Raw genomic sequence first — 24,975 nt, 5'->3', positions numbered from 1 at the left:
CGTAAGTATAGACATCATACTGACACAAGAGGGTGTCGCTTACCAGATCGGGGGTATGTTCAACGAGGGTAACGTCGAGGTGGTCTGTCTGTTGAGCGGATCGCGTAAAATACTAAAATTGAGGGCAGCATGCGCATAGGCATCATTCCAAGTAGTAACACGAAAGAATGTTGCTTACCAGAACAGAGGGACGTTCAACGAGGGTAACGTTGAGGAGATCTGTTTTTTGGGCGAATTGTACAAGATGCTAAATAAAATTGAGGGGAATACTGGAGGCGAAAGAAAACGTACCCCAAGGGCTCATACTTAAGACGCATAACCACAGCGTTGCTTGGTGGAAGGACCATCGGTTCATTAAGACTAAAAAGAGATAGATGAGCATTGATAGAGAGGCTACATATGAGATACGAATTGATTTTACAAAGGCTCTGTGGAGGGTCAGAGAGCTACACTCACAATATCGTGCCTCTTGCGGCGAGGCTCCAAGGAGGGTTCCGTACAAATCACTAATGGTGTTAACGAGACTCAATCAGATTGAAAATAAAACTAGTACTGAGTTTGAAACGTACTAATGGAGTCACAGACTCACAGCCACCCAACGTACTGCCAACTGATGCGGAAACAATGGTAAGATGTAGGTGAGAGTGCGGTGGTTGAACGAAACTTACTTACAAATAGCCGTCATCCCACCAACGCAATCAGACGAGCAAATTTTCCTTTTTGGTCAGACCGCGTGAAAAATTTGGCCAGCGGCGAGCGCCCAGCGCCCTCACTTAATTACTCCCGCAAACAGCCTCATGCATGCTGCATCTGTGATTAATCATCGAAGGCCATGCATGATCTTATCTGCGATAGTTGCGTACCACGACCTCTCGCTTCGTGAGCATCGAGTCTTTGCGGATGCCCTCAAAACAACCTGCTCACATCAAGACCATCACCAAACAAGGTGCCCTCGCAAATCTTGTGGCCTCCCGCAGCCGTGTCATCATCGAGGAAGCACCTGCACCTCATTCCGACCACACCCATGGGTGGCGCTGGTATGCGAATGGTCGATGTGATCGGCTGGGTCTTCCTCGCCTCAAAGTCAACAGCTCTCCTGAGACATCTCCTGGGTCATCTCCTGAGCCACCTTCTGCACAATGTCCAGCTCCTGGGCCATTGTCTTGTGGACGAAATCCTGCATCATCTCTTGCATGGTGCCGGCCTGCTCGTGGGCCGCTATCTGGTGCACGCGCTCCTGTAGTGGCTCACGCAATGTGTCACCGGCAGAAACTCAAGATGTTCGTTGAGGTCCCACTCCCCCCCCCTCCTGGAGGTCGAGTTTCAATCCAGGACGAGACCTGTCACTGGTAGGTAGCGTCCAGGAGCTCATTCCGCAGATAACCTGCATTGGGCAAGGTTCGCAGAGTTCTGATGGGACTGCTCGTGGGGAAGATGAAGCCGAGGCAGAGGTGGATGAGCTTCTGGCGTCCCTTTGAAGTAAAGTGGGGCTGAGAGATGTCACGCTTGGGGTTATGTAGTGCTAGAATCTTCTTTTTGCCATTGCTCACTTGTTTGGATTTTGATACGTACATTGTGAGCGGTGTCGTTTAAGACATGGAGGTATAAAAGAAGATTGAACGTTTGAACCGTGCTAAGATCCTTCATAAACATGAGGCAATTGTGAGCCAATGAGATTGAAGATACCAATAGTGCTGAACTTGAAAGACATATGTAGAGCATTGACCACTTATCACGCTGTCTGGACTAGCCTCGTCGACGCTAGCAACACGCCCCATCATGCTCATACAAAGATTTTGACAAGAACTTCATTGTGGATGGCCATATCACATTTCAACAGGTAACTAGGTGGTACAGCAGCGAGATGTTCATATCAACTTTGGTTGACTTTGACTATTTGTCCAATCACTAACCTCACCATGGGCCGCCGAGCTAAGTACCTCACATCGGAAGAAAAACTAGCAGCTGCTCGTCAACATACGGAATCCTATTTACAGTCAAAACGGTAGGTATCATTCAGTGACTTGTTATTGCAACGTTGTTGATATGTTTGGCAGAGGCAAAGATCATTCGACAGGCTCAGAATGCTCGTGGCCTACGCCAACGTCATGGTCCGACGCGGACTCATACAACTCCTAGGGCCCTGCCCAACCCTTTCTACCGTCTTCAATCTCACAGTTTGCCAATCCTCCTCTTCCCAAATCATTTCTCTTTTCACCAATCGCCCATGGTTCTGACTTGATCGATGTTTCGGATCTCTCCCAGTGGGATAAAGCCCCCGCCTTACATTCTCTGCCTCCACCCGACCTCACCCGAAGAACAGCGTTTTTACACAGAATCTCTTTGACGTGATGCACGGACATAATTTGCGTGTGGATAGGGAATCTCGCGCTCATCGTCAAGCTGTGTATGATGCAGGAGGGGCGTCTGAAGTTTTGGAGGAGCTTCGAGACGCACAGAAGAGGTTGCTTGCAGGCCTGGGATGACCTGAATGCTCGTATCGCTAACAACCTACAGGTATGTGGAAGACACAAGCTTATGGCTGAGTGCTACCGCCATGGTGTCGCGCGGGAGGATCTTAACTTACCAGAGGGAGGTTGATTTGCTAGTTACTGGGCAGAATCCATATTGTCTTAGTCCATAATACCTGTTATTGTATATCTACTACCCTCCTACTTCGAATCATGCCTGTAAACTGGTAATGCAAGAACCATAGTCCGCAGATAGTATCGTAGATCGTCCATGTCCTGCTCTCGTACTCCTGAATATGTTTGCCGCGTACAATAGCAAAAATGTCGCCAAAACCCATACACCACAGTCGAAATCATTGTTCTGAAGACGTTGGACCTAAAACAACACGAAGTGGTCGGCAAAGTTGTGAAAAATGGAGGATGAAACTCACGTTCAAAGGTCGAGCAACCCAGCCTTCAAGGTCAATATAACACGATATTCGTGTTGGCGCGCAAATAGCAAGGAACCGAACAATTAATCTCATTATATCCTTTCATTAAGATCCGATCAGTCAAACGCAAACGCCATGATTTAAATTGAACCCACTTCGACGTCCCTTTTGCCAAGGCTGCCTGTCACCTAGGCTATCAAAAAGATGAAGTTCTTTTGTGGACAGCCGGATGACCACATAGCACCCAGTGCCCACTGCCCGACGGACGATGAATAGGAAGTACCCATATATCCTTTTCCCATAACGAACCCATGATGTATTGCGCCAATGACATGTCTGGCGCATTGTAACGAATACGGGGAAGATCGTGGGGTTGAGAGGATGGCGCATTGTGCACCCGATGTCCTGAGTTGAGAGTGCCAGAGAAGTATGGCACAACTGTTGATGCATACATCATTCAGGCGTGCTGTAGGAGAACTAAGGAAACCGATGTCCCTAGGGTCAAATATCTGATACGGGATTCCATCCGAGCTAGGTTGTACTCGGGAGACAATTTTGCCTGATATGAGAATGCCGCGCTCACGCAATGGAACATTAAAATCATCCGCAAGAAGATTCTAGTATGATACATCAGTGCCGTATTCCTGACAGTAAATGTCAACCCACCTCAGGAAGTTCCCAATGAATGACGGCAGTAGCTTCGCGCACATGATCAGTTGAGTCATCATCATCATCATCCCACTCTACCGTGCCTATCTGACCCTCCAGAACGTCAGCAAGCGCTGTTTGTTCAGAATCAATGGGAGGAGGATGGTCAGGATCAGCAATGGAAATTCATCCCCCACCCTCGAGATCTGGCACTGCAGGTATGCCAGCATTGATGGCAAGAAGTGTCGTGCTGCGCGAGGTTCCCGAGAGGGTGGTAGCTACCTCCAGTGCATTGTTGACTAGGCTAGCGAAGCATGCCGGAGAAGCTAAGGAATTGGACCATCGAGATTGAAGTCGGACAAAATTAGCATGCCGTTGCTGTAATGGGACAGCAAACGGTTCATCTAAGTTAGATTACACATCAGCAAAAAGTTGCTAGAAGAATAGAATCCACTCCCTTTCTGGCAACCGAAGAGCGAGTTCGAGCGCTGCCAGCTCATCACCAAAGAAACGACAAAGATTATCAGCCTCAATGCTGAGGCGGATATGTTCTTCTTCACATCGATCCCGTTTGAGGAGTGCACGTATACGTCCCTGATGCGTGAGTCCTCCAACCATCGGGGAACTTCTCCTACCGATGGTGTAATCCATACATCTTCCATTAATTTAGGTCGTTGCGTAGTTCCGTAAGTTTCGTTGGAAGAGGGGAAGGCAGGGGAATCCCCCAACTCGGTTCGTAAAGGGAAGCTAACCGTTCACAGTAGGAGTTGAATTTTCGAATAGCGGTCATGAGGGCAGGTTGGCGCTTTGCTATAGCTTTGCGCGTATGCTGATGGAGCTTAGTGCCTGTAGGTAATTAACAAAGTATACCACTGTAATTAACAATGGGGTTCGAACTCACCTAGAGCTTGTTGGGCGCCTCCAACGGCGCGGTCAAGTTTGTCCCACTCGAAGAAGCTTGCAACGGCACGTTTGCGAACATTAATTTTGAGGTCCCGCGCCATTAAAAGGGTACGAACAAAATCAAGATTGACCCCTTGAAGTTCAGGGAACCGATCATTGAACGTTTAGAGATGAGTAAAGAGCCTCAACTTTGTCCATTAGCCGACTATGTCCCCTCTCCAGGCTCAGCAGAGCTTCGAATGTATCGTCAGAGGCCGATTCTTTTTCTAGCATTACTCTGGTAGTCTGTAGTGCTCTGTCCGATGCATCGAGATCTGCCTGGAGGGCCAACACGGTGTCCAGCTCTTTCTTGAGGCGAGATGGAGCGTCTTGGAGGACCGTTTATCAATACTAATGCACTATAATAAAATGAACTCACGAGCACGTATGGATAACTGTGAATGCCGTTGGTGGGACCACTGAGACCGTAACTCGTCGATAGGGATTTCGCATCGGTCTAGTACATCTTGTGCTGCAGACCCTTGTTCTTTGATGCCACGTCTAAGGCGACGTTTGATCCAATCACCGAGATCAGCGCGCATTTTGGACCCTATGGCTGCGGCTTGCCGATCAATCAGCCAGAGGCGACGTTGACGCTAAAGAAGGTTTTCGCGTGAATAGGGTTATAATGAAATTGAGGCGGGACGCACGGAAGAGGTCCTCTCAATACCAATCAGGCGAACAAAGCGCGACCAAAGACGCTCGGTCCCTTCCCCGTCGGACAGGCCAAGCCCAACGCACATTCGTGGGTTATAAATGAGCTGACATGCCCACTCATGGCCGTAGGCATGCATTGCAGTCGTCGCAAAACGAAGTCGTGTGGTGATACTTTCAGGAAGGATATCATACTGGAGAGGTGTGAGCGAGCAATCTAAACGTTAGTGATAGCATACTTTTGCGAGGGATCGCGCCAGAACACATCCAACGTCATATAAAGCAACAACTGTTGCCTGGTGCGGGAGTAATGAAAACAAGTGTTGGAGGAGGGCTACAGAGTATTTCTGTTGTTCTCCAGGAGAATCGATGTTAGCGAAAAACAACGGGATATCATGGCGACAAATTAATGCCATAATACCTGTGTCATCGAAGTTATCCATCGCGGTCTTCTGCTTCTTGCCGTCAGCAGCCTCATAAGAAGTTTCACATTGGTCCACAGCCTCGTCAGGGATGAGGGAAGCATAAGTTCTTGGAGGATGCTTATGTAGGGCGTCTATCCGGCGGCCGATACCATCAACGAAGGTTTTTGGGATAAAGTATGTAGGGTCATAGAAGGGTGGACAATCGCCAGCTGCGCGTCGGTGGCGGTGATGGAAATTCCCATCCGTTGCAACATGAATATCGCCTCCATCGTCTGGGGATCTACCATAAAGTATGCCCCCGAAACAAGCAGGGCATCTTTGAACCAGAAGGGGCGCGCATCGACCTGGATGTAGGGTAGGAGAATGAATTTCAGGGACGTCAGATGTTGCTTGCAAGGTCATGATGCGGTCCCGGCTTTGTTGGAGAAGGGTCTCGAGTTGTTGTTCGACTTGGACTTGCAGTATGTCAAACCACTGGACAGCATAGCCGAGACCTCTGCGAAACGGGTCCTGGATAAGTCCGCCCTTCCAAAGCATGTTAGTAGTAATTTAAATACACAATTGAAACTTACTTGTGCGTCTGTCATCTGAAATCCCCGTCGAGAATAATGAGTCTTTAATGCTGATGCGAGAGCATTAATTGCATCACATGAACGCTCAAACAATGTGCGATAGAATGAAAGTAGATCCACAGACACAGCCATCCGAGGCTGTGATGGAGCGGTTGGGAATAGACCATGGTGGACCAGAACCTGCGGGAGACTGGAGCACGCGCAACTTAGTACATCTATAGATTCAAATCCTACACAAATGTCAACGCACACCTCCGAGTCTTTGTTGCATAATGATAGGCTTACGATCGAAGAATAAACAAACCAATGTGGTCTGTTTGGGTGAGCACGACGTTGTCTCACATGCAGATATGACTGGGCGGATGATCTCTAGAGTTTTGCCCTGGGTTCGTCCGAAATAGCGAAGTAAATGGTTGACGAGGGTTGGCACAAGTGCCGTCCAGGAATAATACAGTGAGTTGGTTGATTTATCTGGCAAAATCCGTCGTTTGACTGGCGTGTCAATTGCCGGGGTGTCAAGACTTGGAGGTTCTAACATTCCGACGTCCTCGGAGTGAAGTGGGTGGGCATCATCAACGTTTATGTGTTGGGCGGTATCATTGCAGTCCCCAGCGTGAGCAAGGTCAGCAGAAAGTACTTGTGGGTCTGATTTTTCACCTCGCGGCTTCATAAGTTGCTGCATTTCAGCTAGAAGTCGGCGACGCTTCGCCTCCGCACCCGGTATCTTGATCAATGTTTGTGTTTTCCGTTTGTCTCGAGCTTTCCTCGGGCTCACAAAGTGGTGGCCTAGCCCTGAAGATGTGAGCTGAGATTTGCGAGTGGGATGAGGTGTGGAGGACGACATTGTGGAGATAAGAGAAGGACATACCAGTATGAAGAAGTATCAACAAGGCTCCAACGCTAAGTTTGTGGGAAAGCACGTGAGGGATGCGCTGGAGGTATGGGTCATATTTCTAGAGGTCTGCGAGAGGTGTCGTGAGAGGGTTTTTAGGTATTTTAGAGGCGCGAAGGGGTTCTGGGAGGGTGGAGCTAGAGGGACGCGAGGGAAGCGAGGTGGGCTAGGAGTAAGTGTTATTAATAGATGGGGGGAGGGTGGGTCTCAGAGACCACTTTCCCATAACATAGAAACCGGGTCTCTTGGACCCTTTATAGGCACCGAGAACTGATGCCTGAGGTGTCGAACACCGTGCTGCTCACCCCAATCGTATACGACCACGACACCGGCGGCAACTGCGAAACCGCAATTCAATGTTAGATCGAGACATCACTGATTGATGTGACGAACCCGCCCAATAGCTGAAAGAGATATTCCAAGTGATGAACGGCCACCAACTGGGATCAGTGGAGACTATGGTCATATTCGAGAGATGGGTGTGAGCGAGTGGGGGATGTTGGGTATTATATAGTAGATGTACCACCATTCAGCGCTCAGTGCTTGTATCTCCAAAATCTGCATGATGGTGATGAAGATATACTAGTAGATCCAGTTTCACACACGCGAATGCAACATGTGCATGAGGAACGTTCTGGAACGTTCCTCTCGACTCATTTCCAACACATCTCCGGGGCATTCTTGTAGACTCATGACCAGTCCTAGTCTATGAGGCAAAATTGACGGCTTGCCTCATTATGAGAACTGGTCACGAGCCTAGTATTCTTGTTGCACTAGTGGTTCTGCATGAAATTATGTAGTCATAGATCTATAATGCGTGTTGCTCATCTCCGATTCAAATCCACATGCAAGTATCCCACATATACCTTCCGTTAGCCAACATGCTGACATAGCTCTATCCTACAACTCAATTTCCGATCTGATAGTGATCTGCACCTTCCATCATGGTTCCCTATTAAGAACGTCTTTTGCAACGTCGACAGCAACGCCGCCCGCGCCCTCCTGAATATTAACTCACTACCGTCGCCATCGCCATCGGACTCGGACCCACTCTCTTCAATTTTGCACACAATTACTCCCTTCTCAAAACGAGCTTACTTGAGACCATGGTCCTATAGTGTCGTCTTCACTGCTACACTTTTCGTTCATCGTTCACGCGTGCCTTTTCTTGTAGCGACAGTGTCTAGGTTTTCCTGATCAGCACAAGGTAATCATCTTTTATGAACCTTCCTCTCGGATATGTTCTGACTCCCCGCGAACTAGCACTTCGCACTCCATTCATACGGACAGCCAAGATGGGTTTCACCAGGAAGCAGACTCGTTGCCTTATCAGCCATCTCGCCTTCTACTCACTAGCGTCACAAATCAATCCAATGCTATTCCTCTCTACTAGTTCCTCGTACCCCATCCGTTATTCCCATCCTCATCACGCTCGCACCTTGCTCGCACCCACTCTCTGCACGTTTGCACGTGATTACTTCCTGTGCAAATGAGTCTGATGGGTAATATAGTGATGACCGGTCGACCAGGAAGCGGACTCATTCAAGTTGCCTTAGGCTTTCACTTGCCAGCTTGAAATTCACGAATCATTGCCACCTCACAAAACCTTCGTATCACGTTCCACATGTTCGGCCCAGATGAATGATTGCACATGTTTTTTGTGGTCAGACAACTGGTGTCTTAGTGATACTGTGTCAAGTGCGCTTTACTCCCCACTCAGCACATCACATATCCTTGCCATGCGCATCCATGATAGATGGAAATACTCGAGCCGTAAGTTTTTGAAAACCATCATACACCATATCGTTAAATCATGCTTCAGCACAGACGATTGTGGACGACGACATGACTATCTGACAGTGGTCAGCAATGGGTTGGTTCAATCAGATGATTGACCTCCAATCAGTTCACTAGTGGTCTCCAGGACGTCGACACCCTGCTTCTAGCATTCGCACACGATTTGGCACTCCTTTCCTGCGGCCCAGATGATGATGGTGGACAGGCATTCTCGCCGATTTGACACATTCAGCCATCTGGGGTTTCACGACTTCCTCTCGTTTCTTCTTTCGCTTTACATGATAGAGCTGATCAAAGTACGGATGTCAGAATATCATGGTTGGCGCCTTACTAATACTTTTCTAGTTGTGCTTGACGCCTTCCAACTTGAAGCCCCAGTTCTCTTCTTTGCTCCCCACTCAGCACTTCTATCTCCTTACCTCGCGCATTCATTTGTGACAAGACAGAGGCACATACTCACCTCGTAAGTCTCTGTTTTAAACTGTCATGCTCGATGTGGCTGAATTATGCTCGAACAGACATCGATCAGCGATATTAGCAGGAGGGGCTCCAGTATATCATTGCAAGGACACAAACCCGATGCACAATTTGCAGTCGCATGGGCGGAACACTAAGACTGCACGGGTCCGATCAACATATGTATGAATGCAATTTCAGTTGATGTCTCATTAATAGTTAGCTCCGATCCTCAAATTCTCTACTCCCCATTCTGCACATCACATCTCCTTGCCATGCTCATTTGCGATATAGACATACAGGCGAACCACGAGTCCGTGCGGTTCATTCCTTTTTCTTCTTCATGGCCCAGGTGGATGAAGACGCCTCTGAGCATCAATGAGTTGCAGTCATCTGGGCTTCATGCTTCACGCTCACTACTTCTTCATCTGTGTGCTCAGACAGTGGAACTCCGCAAACACGTAGAATCAGCCGTCCGGGCATCAAGGACTGGGTGGGTTGCTAGATGTTACTGGATAATTCAGCTTGTCACTTGGTGTAAGTGTGGACGGGCGGTTCACTGACTTCCTGTAGTGATACAACAAGAAATGAGTTTGTCTACATAAGCCTCGTCTTAAATACACTTTGAAACAGCAACTAACTAAGATCCTTGACCAAATCTCTCCCTGCAGACACACTCGGCAAGCATTTCCCTACACAGTACTGCTAGTTGGTACATGTAGGCGCTCCTGGAAGACAATCGAATTCATGCTAGATTTCTGCGTCGGAGTTGGCCACGATTTTTTGCATGATATTCTCGAACGCTAAGGATGAGGCGGGGTCCCAGCACAAACAACTGCACGCCAAATAAAATATCAAAAGTGCCTTCGAGTATCTCAACTCCCATAGAATATGGATTCTACAGAAATAATGAGCAGTGGTTACAAGCAGATGTCAACGACAGGTCGGCGCACCTCAAGCTCTGGAGAGAAACTACGAATTAACTGGAGGCAAGAGACGCAAAAAAAGCTAGCACATGTGGAACTTGAGCTGAAAAAGACGAATACATTTACATTACAAGCTCACCTTGCAAAATAAAGCACGTGAGATTTTATCAGGCACTCTGAAACAGTCCCCTATGGACGATCCTGTCGATGGGCCGAGTTGTCGCAGGTCACGGAAATGTTTCATAGCAATCCAGAGTGAAAGACACAGTGCAAGGACCTCCCAAACAGTGTTGAGCGTCCAAATGATTGCCAACATCAGAAGCGGGACATCCCCGTCGTATTCAGAGCCGCACATATACGTCCCAGAGAGTATCAGCTCCCCTGGTGGTTGTCCAATGAGCGGTGTTTTTCAAGTCAACAAGTAAAGCTTACCCCCTACACTATCCTTGAGTCCTATTGCCGTGAGTACTCCGCAGGCGATGTTAACAGCCAGACAGATGACAACAAGGAAGATAAGCATCCTCCTAGATCTCTGATACATGGCATGCAAGCGAGCAATCATGATGACTTGCATCGTGTTTCAGTCGAGTCAATATGATTGAGGTATTGCAGCTCACCGCCCAGCATGGCAGTTATGACTGCATCTGTCACATTCCTTGCGTAGTACATATTATTACCTGAATCACTCAATTAGTGATCACCCTCGTAGTAGGACCAAACGTTGCGACTCACACCTATTGAGTCATTATGTCGAGCTAAGTTCAATGGTCAGAATCTCACTCACTCCTAGTATATATGAGTGTATTCATTGGATAGGAATGAGATGATTGCAGAATACTCACTGCATCTGTCAGCGAGACCAATGGTATATTTACTGTGTGTGGCCGGTCAGAAGAATCGAACACAGTGCATACGAGACATTGTCACATACGCAGAACGTTGTTACTGATAATGAGAGATGGGCTATTAGTAGAGTGCCAACTTGTTGGTCTCAAACACATACACAGAATATGGTATTCCAATATAGCGCATCTAGAACATTTTGAAGTCAGCACAACTTGCCAACCACGCTATAGCATAATATGAGGTACGAACAACCAAATACATGACAGTCATGAGAGACCAGCGTTGCCTCTGCCCCAAATTCATTGTATTGTGTTACTTTTCTTCTGATATGGGACTCTATCACTCACCCAGATCAATTCAATCTATGACACCGTTCTTAGCAAGTTGGCTACTCCGGCAATAGCACCGACGTACCTCTTGTCCAAGTGTTAGGACTGGAAATATGATGAGAATATCAGCGGTTTTTAAACACTGCTGCTCACCCCAATCGTATACCACCACAACGCCGGCGGCAACTGCAAAACCGCAAGTCAATGTTAGATCGAGACATCACCAACTGATACGACGAACTTATCCAATAGCTGAAAAAAATATTCGAACTAATTATCGGCCACCAACTGGGATCATTTGAGACTACGGTCATATTCGAGAGTTGGGTGAGAGCGAGTGTTAGTGCGATATGTTGGGGGCTACAATGATCTAGTGTTCGTGCTAGATATACCACCATTCAGCGCTTGTATCGCTAAAATGGGCATGATGGAGAAGGATATTTAATCCTGCTTCAAGACTCTTGATTAGTTGAAGTGAGTATTGCGGTGCGAAATGAGCAAAAAGTGAATGTCCTCAATTGAATCAAAGTTGATTTTGAATAGTAAACCGATATCACGCACGTGAATATCAGGAACCAACACCGATCTTCGGGGTGACATTATTGGTGATGAGTCCATCTGAAGTCTGAAGATCCTTGATCGATGATCGGTCGAAGTAATAAAATGTGAATCTATTACATGACGTAATTACATGTGCGTTCTCTCGGCCTCGGCAGCCTCACCTGAGGCGTAATCGCTCCTCCAACTGCCAGGGTCCCATTCATGCCTTAATCATTTGTATATTATGCTGTTCTACCACCCGTTTATTTCAAGTACTGGAGCTGCCTGAATATACTTGGAAATCCGTACGTACTAGTCAGACCACAAGAGAAGGAAGACAGTCGTTCCTTCTTAGTGATCCGCACCTGGGTCCTTGTGTATGCAATATTAATGTTAACAGCAACGCTGCCCGCGCCCTCTGATCATTTCAACTTACCTACCATCGCCATCATCGCCATCGCCATCACACACACTCTCTGCCCGTTTGCACGTAATTACTTCCTGTGCAAATCGAGTCTACTTGCAATTGGGACAAAGAGCCCATTAGTGTCATCTTCGAACTGCCACATTTTGCGTTCATCGCTGTCACAAGACTAGTCGTATCTAGGTGATCTCATCAACACCGTGACAACGTGAAGGTATTACAGCATTTTCCATGAACTTTCCTCTAGGATATACTCTTACTCCTCGCGACCCAGCACCTCGCACTGCATTCATACGGACAACCCAGATGGGTAATCCAGTGATGACCGGTTGACCAGGAAGTGGACCCATTCAAGTTGCCTTATGGCTTTCACTCGCCGGTTTCACGAATCATTGCCATCAATTCAGTGCTACTCCTTCTTTCCAGTTCTTCGTACCCCATCCGCTACTTCCCTCACACTTGATTCGTTTTCACAATCATGATTTCCACATTCGCCCGCGTCAAGTTCAGATGTCACAGTGGTTGTGTCTCCTTCTCCTCCTTTCTTCGTTATGCTCTGATAGATGATAATTCTCGAATGGATTTGATGACTGTGAAATCCTTGGGGCTATCAGCCGTCTGAGCTTAGACACACTGCTTTTACTTTCCTGCTTGACAGAACTTTCGTACCGCGTTCCACATGTTTGGTACAGATGGATGATTGCACAGTTTTTTGTCTTCAGACAACGGGTGCCTTAGTGTTACTTCGTCAAGTGCTCTTTAGTCCCCGCTCAGCACATCACATATCCTTGCCATGCGTATCCGTGATGGATGGAAGTACTCGAGCCGTAAGTTTTTTGAAAACCATCATACTACTCCGTATCGTTAAATCATGCTTCAGCAGACGATTGTGGACGACGACATGACTATCTGACAGTAGTCAGCAATGGCTTGGTTCAATCAGATGATCGGCCCCCAATCACTTCACTAGCGGTCTCCAGGATGTCGACACCCTACTTCTACCCTTCACACACAATTCGGCACTCCTTTCCTGCAGTACAGATAGAAGATGGTGGACAGGCGTTCTTGCCGATTTGACACTTTATCAACCATCTGGGTTTCACAGCTCCCTCTTGCGTCTTCTTTTGCTTTACACGATAGAGCCAGTGCGATCTGATTAAAGTAGGGATATCAGAATATCATGGTCGGCGCCTTACTGATACTTTTCTAGGTGCGCTTGACGCCTTCCGACTTGAAGCTCCAGTTCTCTTCTTTACTCCCCACTCAGCACTTCTATCTCCTCACAGCGTGCCTTCATTCGTGACAAGACAGAGGCATATACTCACCTCGTAAGTCTCTATCTTAAACCTCATGCTCGATATGGTTGAATCTTGCTTGAACAGACATCGTTCAGCGATATCGTGCCAGCAACACCCGCAACGAGAATGTACCTGGATATCCGATGAGCTGATACGACCACGATCACCATAATCCCTACTGAGGACATCGACAGCCGACTTTGACCTTCCATGCACGACTCATTACTGCTTCCTTGCTTATGGATGGTATGGGGTGGGCACGCGTCTGGCACGTTTTGCTCTTATCTACGACCCTTAGTCATTCATCAGAAAGGGCTCGAGCTACTGGCTACAACGACGTGTATTTGGCCATCTACGCTATGTACAACTCAGGCCTCAGGTATGAATATACCTCGATGGCTCAAGATAGACAATAAAACCGAACCGAAAGCAAAGAAACCGAATCAAATAATGCGGGACGCGCCAGTTACGTGATTTTGTATGTCCCTGTTCAATTGAGTGGGCTTCAAAGCTTACAACGACTTTCGTATCGATAGAACAGATTTCAGTCTTTTCTCCTTACTGCTTCTTCTTACTTGTGGAGCTGGATAGACAAAAGGGTCCAAATACCTTGGTCGCGCGTAATACCCTTGAATGGCAAGGGTGCTCTGCCTGGACAGTCTGCGATTTTAAAGGCGAGAATCTGACTATGCTGCAGAACCCTTGGGCTATCTATACCAGCTGTCTGAACTCAGACGCGCTATTTCTACTTTCTAGCCGCCTCGCTTTCCATTCCTTCGGTCCAGATGGTGAATATATGTATGTATCTCGATCGGTATTTTAATCTGACGGTCTTGCTTGACAGGATGGGCTTCAACAGATCATCGCAAGGACGCAAACCCGACGCACAATTTGCAGTCGCTTTGGCGAAACACTACGATGGCACGGCTCCGACCAATGTACGTATGGATGCAATTTCAGAATATCGTGGTCAATGTCTCATTAATAGTGAGCCCCGATTCTCTAATTTTCTACTCCCCGCTCAGCACACCTCATCTCTTTGCCATGCTCATTCATGATAGAGGCGTACAGTCGAACCACGAGTCCTGCGCGACTTCATTCCTGTTCCTTCACCGTGGCCCAGATGGATGGATACGCCCTCTGCAGCACCAATGAGTTACAGCCATCCGGGGTTCATGCCTCTCGGTCACGTTTTCATCATCTGTGTACTCAGACAGCAGAACTCTGCAAACACGGAGAATCAGCTGTCTGGGCATCAAAGACTGGGTTGGTTGCTAGACGTTCTTGCGGATAATTTGAGCTTGCCACTTGGTGCAAGTGTGGACGGGCGGTTCACTGACTTCCAGTAGTGATACAACAAGAAATGAGTTTGTCTACATAAGCCTCGTCTTAAGTACACTTTGAAACAGCATAACTTAAATAAATAGCAGGACAGATCCTTGACCACACTTCTCCCTGCAGAACACTCGGCAAGCATTTCCCTACACAGTACCGCTAGTTGATATTTGTACATGCTCCTGGAAGACAATCGAATTTATGCTAGTTTCTGCGTCGGAGTTGGCCACGAGCTTAGCGTGATACTCCCGAACACTAAGGATGAGGCGTGGTCCCAGCACATACAACTGCACGCTTAATAAAATTTCAAGAGCGCCATAGAATATTCCAACTCCCATAGAATATGAATTCTACAGAGATGATGAGCAGTGGTTACGAGCAGATGTCGGCAACAGGTCGGCGCACCTCAAGCTCTGGAGAGATATTACCAACTAACTGGAGGCAAGAGACGCAAGAAAAGCTAGCACATGTGGAACTTGAGCAGAAAAAAATGGCCATATTTACATTACAAGCTCACCTTGCAAAATAAAGCACGTGAGATTTTATCAGCACTCTGAAACAGTCCCCTATGGACGATCCTGTCGATGGGCCGAGTTGTCGCAGGTCACGGAAATGTTTCATAGTAATCCAGAGTGAAAGACACAGTGCAAGGACCTCCCAAATAGTGTTGAGCATCCAATACATTGAAGACAGAAGCGGGATATCCCCCCCATATTCAAAGCCGCACGTATACGTTCCAGAGAGTATCAGCTCCTCTGGTGGTTGTCCAGTGAGCGGTGTTTTTCAAGTCAACAAGTAAAGCTTACCCCCTACACTATCCTTGAGTCCTATTGCCGTGAGTACTCCGCAGGCGATGTTAACAACCAGACAGATGACGACAAGAAAGAGAAGCATCCTCCTAGATCTCTGATACATGGCATGCAACCGAGCAATCATGATGACTTGCGTCGTGTTTCAGTCGAGTCAATATCACTGAGGTATGCAGCTCACCGCCCAGCATGGCACTTACAACTACATTTGTCCCACTTATTATGTAGTACGCAATATTACCTGAAACATCCAATTAGTGATCACTCTCGTACTAGTATTAAACGCCCCAACTCACACCTATCGAGTCGTTATGTTGAGCGTAGTTCAATGTTCAGAATCTCACTCACCCCTACGTGCGAGTGTATTCATTGGATAGGAATGAGATGATTGCGGAATACTCACTCCATCTGTCAGCGAGACCAATGGCATATTTGCTGTGTGCCGCGGGTCAGAATAATCGAACACAGTGCATATGAGACATACGCAGAACGCTGATACTGATAACGAGAGATGGGCTATTAGTACAGTGCCAACTTGTTGGCCTCAAACACATACACAGAATATGGTATTCCAATATAGCGTATCTAGAACATTTTGAAGTCAGCACAACTTGCCAACCACGCTATAGCATAATATGAGTTACGAACAAGTAAATACATGACAGTCATGAGAGACCAGCGTTGCCTCTGTCGCGAATTCATTGTATTCGCCTATTTTTCTTCTGACTCGGATATGGGAATCTGTCACTCACCCAGATCAGTTCAATCTATGACACCATTCTTAGTAGGTTGGCTACTCCAGCAATAGCACCGACATACCTCTTGTCCGAGTGTTAGGACTGGAAATATGATGAGAATATCAGCGGTTTTCGAACACTGTGCTGCTCACCCCAATCGTATACCACCACGACACCGGCGGCAACTGCGAAACCGTAATTCAATGTTAGATCGAGACATCACCGATTGATGTGACGAACCCATCCAATAGCTAAAAGAAATAGCCGAATTGATCAACGGCCACCAACTGGGATCGGTGGAGACTACGGTCATATTCGAGAGATGGGTGTGAGCGAGTGGGGGATGTTGGGTATTGTCACAACATAGTGCTCGTATTAATAGTAGATGTACCACCGTCCAGTGCTTGTATGACCAAGATCGGCATAATGGTGATGAAGATATAGATCCTTGATTGGTGGAAGTAGGTTTGCAAACCAGTTTCACACACGCGAATGCATGTCATAGGAACGTTCTGGAACGTTCTGCTCGTTGCGAGTGATGTCAGCAACTCGGGGTATTCTTGTTGCACTGTCTGCATGAAATGGCTCAAATCGAACAAGGACTCTTGCCTCTTATTCAACCCATTCCTAATTAAAAGACGAATTCACGCCATAGATACAATCACTCCCTGTTCCACAAGCTATGGTCCAGAACGTTAGCTATAACGGGTACCCGGTCTTAATATCAAAGTCACGATGCTGGCACTCATCCAAATTAGGCTAATAATCCTCTCTTTTACACCGACTCGGCCTGCATCGAATTCAAATCCACATGCAAGTATTCCACATATACGTTCCGTTAGCCAGCATGCTGATATAGCTCTATCACACAACTCAATTTCCGATCTGATAGTGAGCTGCACCTTCCATCATGGGTCTCTATTAAGAACCTCTTTTGCAACGTCAACGGCAACGCCGCCCGCGCCCTCATGATCTCCTGAATATTAACTCACTACCGTCGCCATCGCCATCGGACTCGGACCCACTCGCTTCAATTTTGCACACAATTACTCCCTTCTCAAAACGAGCTTACTTGGGACGATGCTCCTATAGTGTGGTCTTCACTGCCACACTTTTTGTTCATCGTTCACACGTGCCTTTTCTTGTAGCGACAGTGTCTAAGCTTTACCTGATTAGCACAAGGTAAATATCTTCTATGAACATTCCTCTCGGATATGTTCTGACTCCCCGCGAACCGGCGCTTCACACTCCATTCATACGGACAGCCAAGATGGGTATCACCAGGAAGCAGACTCCTTACCTTATCAGCCATCTCCCCTTCCACTCACTGGCGTCACAAATTATAGCCATTAATCCAATGCTATTCCTCTCTACTAGTTCCCCGTATCCCATCCGTTATTCCCTCTCACTTCATTCATTTTCACAAACATAATTTCCTCATTGCCCGAGTCAAGTCTGGATGGCAGATGTCACGGTGGTGGTGTCCTGCGAACCAGAGCCATTTTGTTATCAACCACCTGGGCTTCTACTTATCATGGTCACTTCTCCTCATTCCTTCGTTTTGCTCAGATAGTTCTTGAATGGATTTGATGATTGTGAAATCCTTAGGGCTATCAGCCGCCTGAGCTCAGACACATTGGTTTTACTTTCCTGGTTCACCGAACTTTCGCATCGTGGTCCACATGTCTGGACATCCCTTTTTTGTGCTCAGACAACTGGTCCATTGACCATATTTTGTCAGGCACGCTTTACTCCTCGCTCAGCACCTCACATCTCCTTACTATCTGTGATAGAGATAAATACTCGAGCCGTAAGTTTTTTTGAATCCATCATACTCCATATCGTTGAATCATGCTTGAATACCGAGACGATTGACTGCACGACTATCTGGCAGTAGTCAGCGATCGGTTGGTTCAATCATATGATTGATGCCCAATCAGTAGACTAGTGGTCTCCAGGACATCGACACCCTGCTTCTACCTTCACACACGATTTGACACTCTATCTCCGCAGCCCAGATGGATAATGAAGATGGCCAGGTGTTCTCGCTGATTTGATGTATTATCAGCCATCTCGGGTTTCAGAAAATCCCTCTCGCTTCTTCTTTTGCTTTGCTCAGACACACGATAGAGCTAGTGCAATCTCATCAAAGTACGTATTTTAGAATATCGCGGTTGGCGCCTCGCTGATACTTTCCCAGGTGCGTTTGATGCCTTCCAACTTGAAACCACAATTTTCTTCTCTACTCCTCATTCAACGTTCCTATCTCCTTGCCACGCGCGTTTATTTATGACAAGACAGGCATATAGTCACCTCGTGAGTTTCTGTTTTAAATTGACATGCTCGATATCGTTGCATCATGCTTGGACAGACGTCAATCAGCGATGTCGCGCCAGTAGCACCCGCAACGAGAATGGACCTCGATATCCGATGACCGGATTTGACGCCCAATCACAATAATCCCTACCAATAGTTGCGGAGGACGACGACAGCCGACTTTCACCCTTCGAGCACGACTCAGATGATATGGAGGTAGGCATGCGTCTGGCCCGTTCTCGTTCAGTGCTTTACTCTGACGGTCGTGCTTGGCAGGATGGGCTCCAACAGATCTTGCAAGGACGCAAATCCGACACATAATTTGCAATCGTATGCACGCAACGCTATGATGGCACGACTCCGATAATGTAGGTATGAATCAAATTTCAGAATATCGTGGTTGATGCCTCATTAATAGTTTGACAGGTGTACAGATTGAGGCCTTCTGAATTGAAGCTCCCATTATCTAATTCTCTACTCCCCGCTCAGCACACCCCATCTTGCTATGCTCATTCGTGATGGAGGCACATAGGTGAGCTATGAGTCCTAGCCCAGATGGATGAAAATGCATCTCGGACTAACATGCCATCGGCTATCTGAGCTTCGTGCTTCGCGGACACCTTATCATCTCTGTGCTCAGACAGCTGAACTCCGGAAACACGTAGAATCAGCTGTCTGGGCAATTTATACTAATTCTCGTTATATTTCAGTATTTCGCATCAAGGACTGTGTTGGTTACTAGACGTACCGCCCAGCATGGCAGGTATGACTGCACTCGTCACAATTGATGTGTATTGAATAATAGTGCCTGAAACACCCAATTAGTGATCACCCTCGTACTAGTAGGATCAAACACTACTACTCACACCTATCGAGCCATTATGTTGAGCCACATTCAATTCACTCACCCCTACATATGAATGCATTCATTGGATGGGAATGAGATGGTTGTGGAATACTCACTACATCCGTTAACGGGACGAATGGTATATATGCTGTGCCGCGGGTCAGAATAATCGAACACAGCGCATATGAGACATACCCAGAACCCTGATACTGATAATGAGAGATGGGCTATTAGTACAGTGCCAACTTGTTGGTCTCAAACACATACACAGAATATGATATTCCAATATAACGTATCTAGAACATTTTGGAGTCAGCACAACTTGCCAACCACGCTATAGCATAATATGAGGTACGAACAACCAAATACATCACAGTCATGAGAGACCAACGTTGCATCTACCTCACATTCATTGTATTCTGTTACTTTCTTCCGATATGGGACTCTGTCACTTACCCAGATCAGTTCAATCTATGACACCGTTCTTAGCGAGTTGGTTGCTCCGGCAATAGCACCGACGTACCTCTTGTCCGAGTGTTAGGACTGGAAATACTATGAGAATATCAGCGGTTTTCGAACACTGTCCTGCTCACCCCAATTGTATACGACCACGACACTGGCAGCAACTGCGAAACCGCATGTCAATGTCAGGTCGAGACATTACCAACTGATACGACGAACCAATGAAATAGCTGAAAAAAATATTCCAACTGATTATCGGCCACAAATTGGGATCATTTGAGACTACGGTCATATTCGAGAAATGGGTGTGAACGAGTGGAGATGTTGGGGTTACTGTAGAGATACGCACTTAGCTTCGTCACAGAGTCACACGTCCAACGAATCGACACACCTGTGTGACACTATTAACATTGTTACTAACTAACTAGGGGGGAAGTCTATGCTGCGGTACTTCAGCGAGTTCCGCATCACTCGGCAGTGGGCATCGTGAAAATGCTGCGCCACTGCTGCTGCGGCAACTGCCGCGACCACTGCTGCGATGCTCCTAACTCTTAAATAGTGAGCGCGCATCAATTACACTTACTGCTACTAGTAACACATCGGAGGTTTGGACATTTTACCTCCTGCACAATTTCAATCAAAAGCAGACCTAGACCTGGCTAGAGCATTCTAGACCTAGCCTGGAACGCTCTGGAGCGCTCTAGATTGCATTTCGAATGTGATTTCACTAGTGGCAAGATGTGGTAAAATGTCGAAACCCCCGCTGTGTAATCACTGGAACCTCAATCCAAACGAACCATGGAGTCGAGCATGCGCCGACTCCTTATCATTATATTCACGCTCACAAAGTCATGGTCAGACATTATCATCACAAGTACTTCTGGTCTGCAACTCCTAACGAGGCATTCAAACGAGTATCGTCCGTGAAGGATGACTCGCCTGCTCGACGAAGGCGTTTGGCTATGAAAACAAGATAGTGAGCATACTGACACATAGGTTGACAATACTTACCTTTGTGTACCGTTTCTGTGGCGTCTCCACGGTCCAAATCTTCATCCTGATTTGAGAGACTTGAACTCCAGTCAGCGTCATCTTCATTTCGTTTGGCGTCGCGTGGGTTTGTCCTGGGAGTGGCGTTAGGTGGCTGTTCGGAACCGTTTCAAGTTGTTGGACCTGTTTGTGGCTAGTTAGCTCCGGTGTTGCACTTTTATTGGAATCATGAAGCCGAGAGGAAGGTATATTTGTTCGTTTGGAACGTGTCGTGACCGTGACGGCAGCCACTGCGTCATCGTCGGATATGATTGTGAGAGTCATTTGTTCAGCCGACCTTCCGAAAGACGCTGTAATTCTAAGTCAACTACTGTACAGTACATCCCGGAAATTTCCTTCCCTATACAGCAGAAGCCCGGGCCTGGGCCCTAGGCCATGGCCTATGAGATGCCTAGGCCAGGCCCAAGCCCTCATGAAGCAAACAGACTCCGCAAACACACAGAATCAGCTGCCTGGGCAATTTATACTAATTCTCGTTATATTTCAGTATCGGGCATCAAGTACTGGGTTGGTTACTAATCGTTACAGATAATTTCAGCTTGCCACTTGGTGCGATTGTGGGCGGGCAGTTCACTGACTGTCCGGTATTGATTCGACAAGAGAAGAGCGTCTACATAAATCTTGTCTTAACTACACTTTGAAACACCATAACTTGAATAAACACGACGGCGAATCCCCGACCAAAATATCCTCTTTGCAAGACACTCGTCAGGCATTTCCTTACACAATACTGCTAGTTGGTACATGTACACGCTCCTGGAAGACAATAAGATACATGCTAGTTTCTGCGTCTGAGTCGGCCATGAGCATGGCGTGATATTCTCGGACGCTAAGGATGAGGCGTGGTCCCAGTACGAACATCTGCACACCAAATAAAATTTGAAGAGCACCATAGAGTATCCCAGCTCCCAAAGAGTTTGAATTCTACAGAAATGATGAGCAGCGGTTACAAGCAGATGTCAGCGACAGGTCGGCGTACCGCGAGCTCTGGGGAGAGAATACTAAGGTCGAGGCAAGAGACACAAACAAAGCTAGCACGTGCAGAAGTTGAGCAGAAACAGATAGCCACATTCACATTACAAGCTCACCTTGCAAAATAAAGCACGTGGGATTTTATCAGCACTCTGAAACAATCCCCGATGGTTGATCCTCTTGATGGCCCGAGTTTTCGCAGGTCACGGAAGTGTTTCACAGCAATCCAGAGTGAAAGTAACAGTACGAGAACCTCCCAAGCAGTATTGAGCACCCAAACCATTGAGAACAGAAGTTCAGCATCCCCCTCATATTCAACACTGCACATATATGCGCCAGAGAGTATCCGCTCCTCTAGTGATCGTCCAATGAGCTGGGTTCTTCAAATCAACAAGTAAAGTTTACCCCCTACAAAATGCTTGAGTACTATTACCGCGAGTACTTCGCAGGCGATGTTCACAGCCAGGAAGATAATAACAAGGAAGATAAGCAGGATTCTAGATCTCTGGTACATGGCATGTAACCGAGCGATCATGATGACTTGCATTGCATTTCAGTCGAATCAATATCACTGAGGTGTTGCAGCTGAGTAACTCACCACCCAACATGACAGTGATCATCGCACCTGTCCCATTTGTCGTGTAGTTCAAAATATTACCTGAAACACCCAATTAGTGATCATTCCCGTACTAGGATCAGACAATCTGACTCACACCTGTATCGACATTATGTTGAGCCAAGTTCAACGGTCAGAACCTCACCCACCCCTACACATGAGTGCATTCATTGGATGGGAATGAGATAATTGCAAAATACTCACTGCATCTGTCAGTGAGACCAATGGCATATTTACTGTGTGCGGCCGGTCAGAACAATTGAACACAGTGCATGTGAGACATACTCAGAGCCTTGGCACTGATTGTGATAGAGGGTTTATTAGTATAGCACCAACTTTTGGCCTCAAAAACATACACAGAATATAGTATTCCGATGTAGCGTATCTAGAACACTTTGGAGTCAGCACAACCGTCGACCACGAAATAGCATAACAAGAGGTACGAACACCCAGGTACAGCAGAGTCATGAGAGAACAGCGTTGCCTCTGTTGCGAATTCATTGTATTCTCCTGTTTTTCTTCTGATATGAGACTCTGTTACTCACCCAGATCAGTTCGACCTGTGACACCATTCTTAGCAAGTTGGCTACTCCTGTAATAGCACCAACCTACCTCTTGTCCGAGTGTTAGGACTGGAAATATCATCAGAATATCAGCGGTTTTCGAACGCTGTCCTACTTACCCCAATCGTATACGACCACGACGCCAGCGGCAACTGCGAAACCGCAAATCAATGTTAGACATCTGACCAACTGATGCGACAAACCTATCCAATAGCTGAGAAACAGATCCAAATTGACCGATGACCACGAACTCGGATCATTTGAGACTACGGTCATATTCGAGGGATGGGTGTGGGCAAGTGGGGGGATGTTGGGGGTGTATAACGATCTAGTGTTCGTGCTAGATATACTACCGTTCAGCGCTCGAATCCCCAAAATTGACATGTCGGTGATGAATATTTATGCCCGCCCCAAGGCCCTCGAAATTGGTTGAAGTACTAAGTATTGCGATGCGAAATTTAGTAAAAGGAACCAGGGGATCACGAATACAACTTATCAGGAAAGTGCCACTCGTTGGTGATGTTGGCAACTCTGCAACATCTTCGACATCTTCGGGCTGTTCTTGTTGCAGTTGTATAAATCGAGGAGTTCCGTATGAAGTCGTCATGAGATTTAATGTTACACGTCGGGTCTCAAGGTCGACCGGTCCGACAGCACCCGGATGGTTTATTGACGTTTTCCTGATACCGTGCCTGAGGCGGAACAGTCTCTACAGTACTACTAGTACTCTTTAAGTATCCCATTAATCATGATATCTTACATTGTGCTGTTCTACTACCCATTCAGTTCAAGTGCCCTGAATATTTATGGGTCCCTACTCGGAGCGCCTTTCTTTTTGCTTAATCATTTATCGGCAGCCCGCGCCTTCATCTCGTAAATATTAACTCATCCCACTGCTCTCTGCCCGTCTCCACGTAAATATTACTCCCTGTGCAAATGAGTTTACTTCGGATAATAGTGTCGTCTTCAACTGCCACATATTGCATTTATCATTGTTGCAAGACTGTATCTAGGCTTTACCTCATCAACAAGTAGTACTAGACCGCATCTTCCGTGAACTTTCCTCTAGGATATGCTCTGACTCCCTGCGACCCAGCACCTCCCACTAGCCATTCATACAGACAACCCAGATGAGGACTTGGGGCTTTCACCCCCCGGCCTCACGAATCATTGTCATTGATTCAATGCTACTCGTTCTCTCTAGCTCTTCGCGCCCCATCCGTTATTTCCCTCACACTTTATTCGTTTTCACAAACATGGTTTCCCCATTCACCCAAGTCCAGTGCAGATGGCAGATGTCACGGTGGTCGTGTCCTGCGAACCAGAGCCACTGTGTCATCAACAATCTGGGCTTCTACTTATCACTGTCACTTCACCTCCTTCCTTCGTTGCTCAGATATTGGATTTGATGATTGTGAAATCCTCGGGACTATCAGCTGTCTGAGCTCAGACATGCTGCTCTTACTTTCTTGGTTGACAGAACTTTGCCATCGTGTTCCACATGTCCAGCCCAGATGGGTGATTATACGCGTTTCTTGTGCTTAGACAACTCATATCCCATGTGCACCTGTGATACAGGAAAATACTTGAGCCGTAAGTTTTGTGAAACCACCACAC

General features: G+C 47.0%; 2 protein-coding genes across 2 annotated transcripts; both read left to right on the top strand.

Moving 5' to 3' along the window:
* Positions 1-8,158: 8,158 nt before the first annotated feature.
* Positions 8,159-8,676, top strand: DFJ58DRAFT_511696 (uncharacterized protein). The gene is made up of 3 exons (XM_041380759.1): positions 8,159-8,242; positions 8,299-8,505; positions 8,565-8,676. Exons 2-3 carry the CDS (start codon positions 8,331-8,333, stop codon positions 8,609-8,611), a joined length of 222 nt encoding a protein of 73 aa, XP_041241048.1. The 5' UTR covers positions 8,159-8,242; positions 8,299-8,330; the 3' UTR covers positions 8,612-8,676.
* An 8,441-nt stretch (positions 8,677-17,117) lies between these two features.
* DFJ58DRAFT_801288 (uncharacterized protein) lies at positions 17,118-17,533 on the top strand. Its single transcript, XM_041390868.1, has one exon. The coding sequence runs from the start codon at positions 17,268-17,270 to the stop codon at positions 17,502-17,504; it is 237 nt and encodes a 78-aa protein (XP_041241047.1). The 5' UTR covers positions 17,118-17,267; the 3' UTR covers positions 17,505-17,533.
* The last annotated feature ends 7,442 nt before the right edge of the window (positions 17,534-24,975 follow it).

The sequence above is a fragment of the Suillus subalutaceus genome (assembly GCF_016647625.1).
Source record: "Suillus subalutaceus strain FC151 chromosome Unknown DFJ58scaffold_96, whole genome shotgun sequence".
Lineage (NCBI taxonomy): Eukaryota > Fungi > Basidiomycota > Agaricomycetes > Boletales > Suillaceae > Suillus > Suillus subalutaceus.
This window is presented reverse-complemented; position numbering and strand designations above follow the sequence as displayed.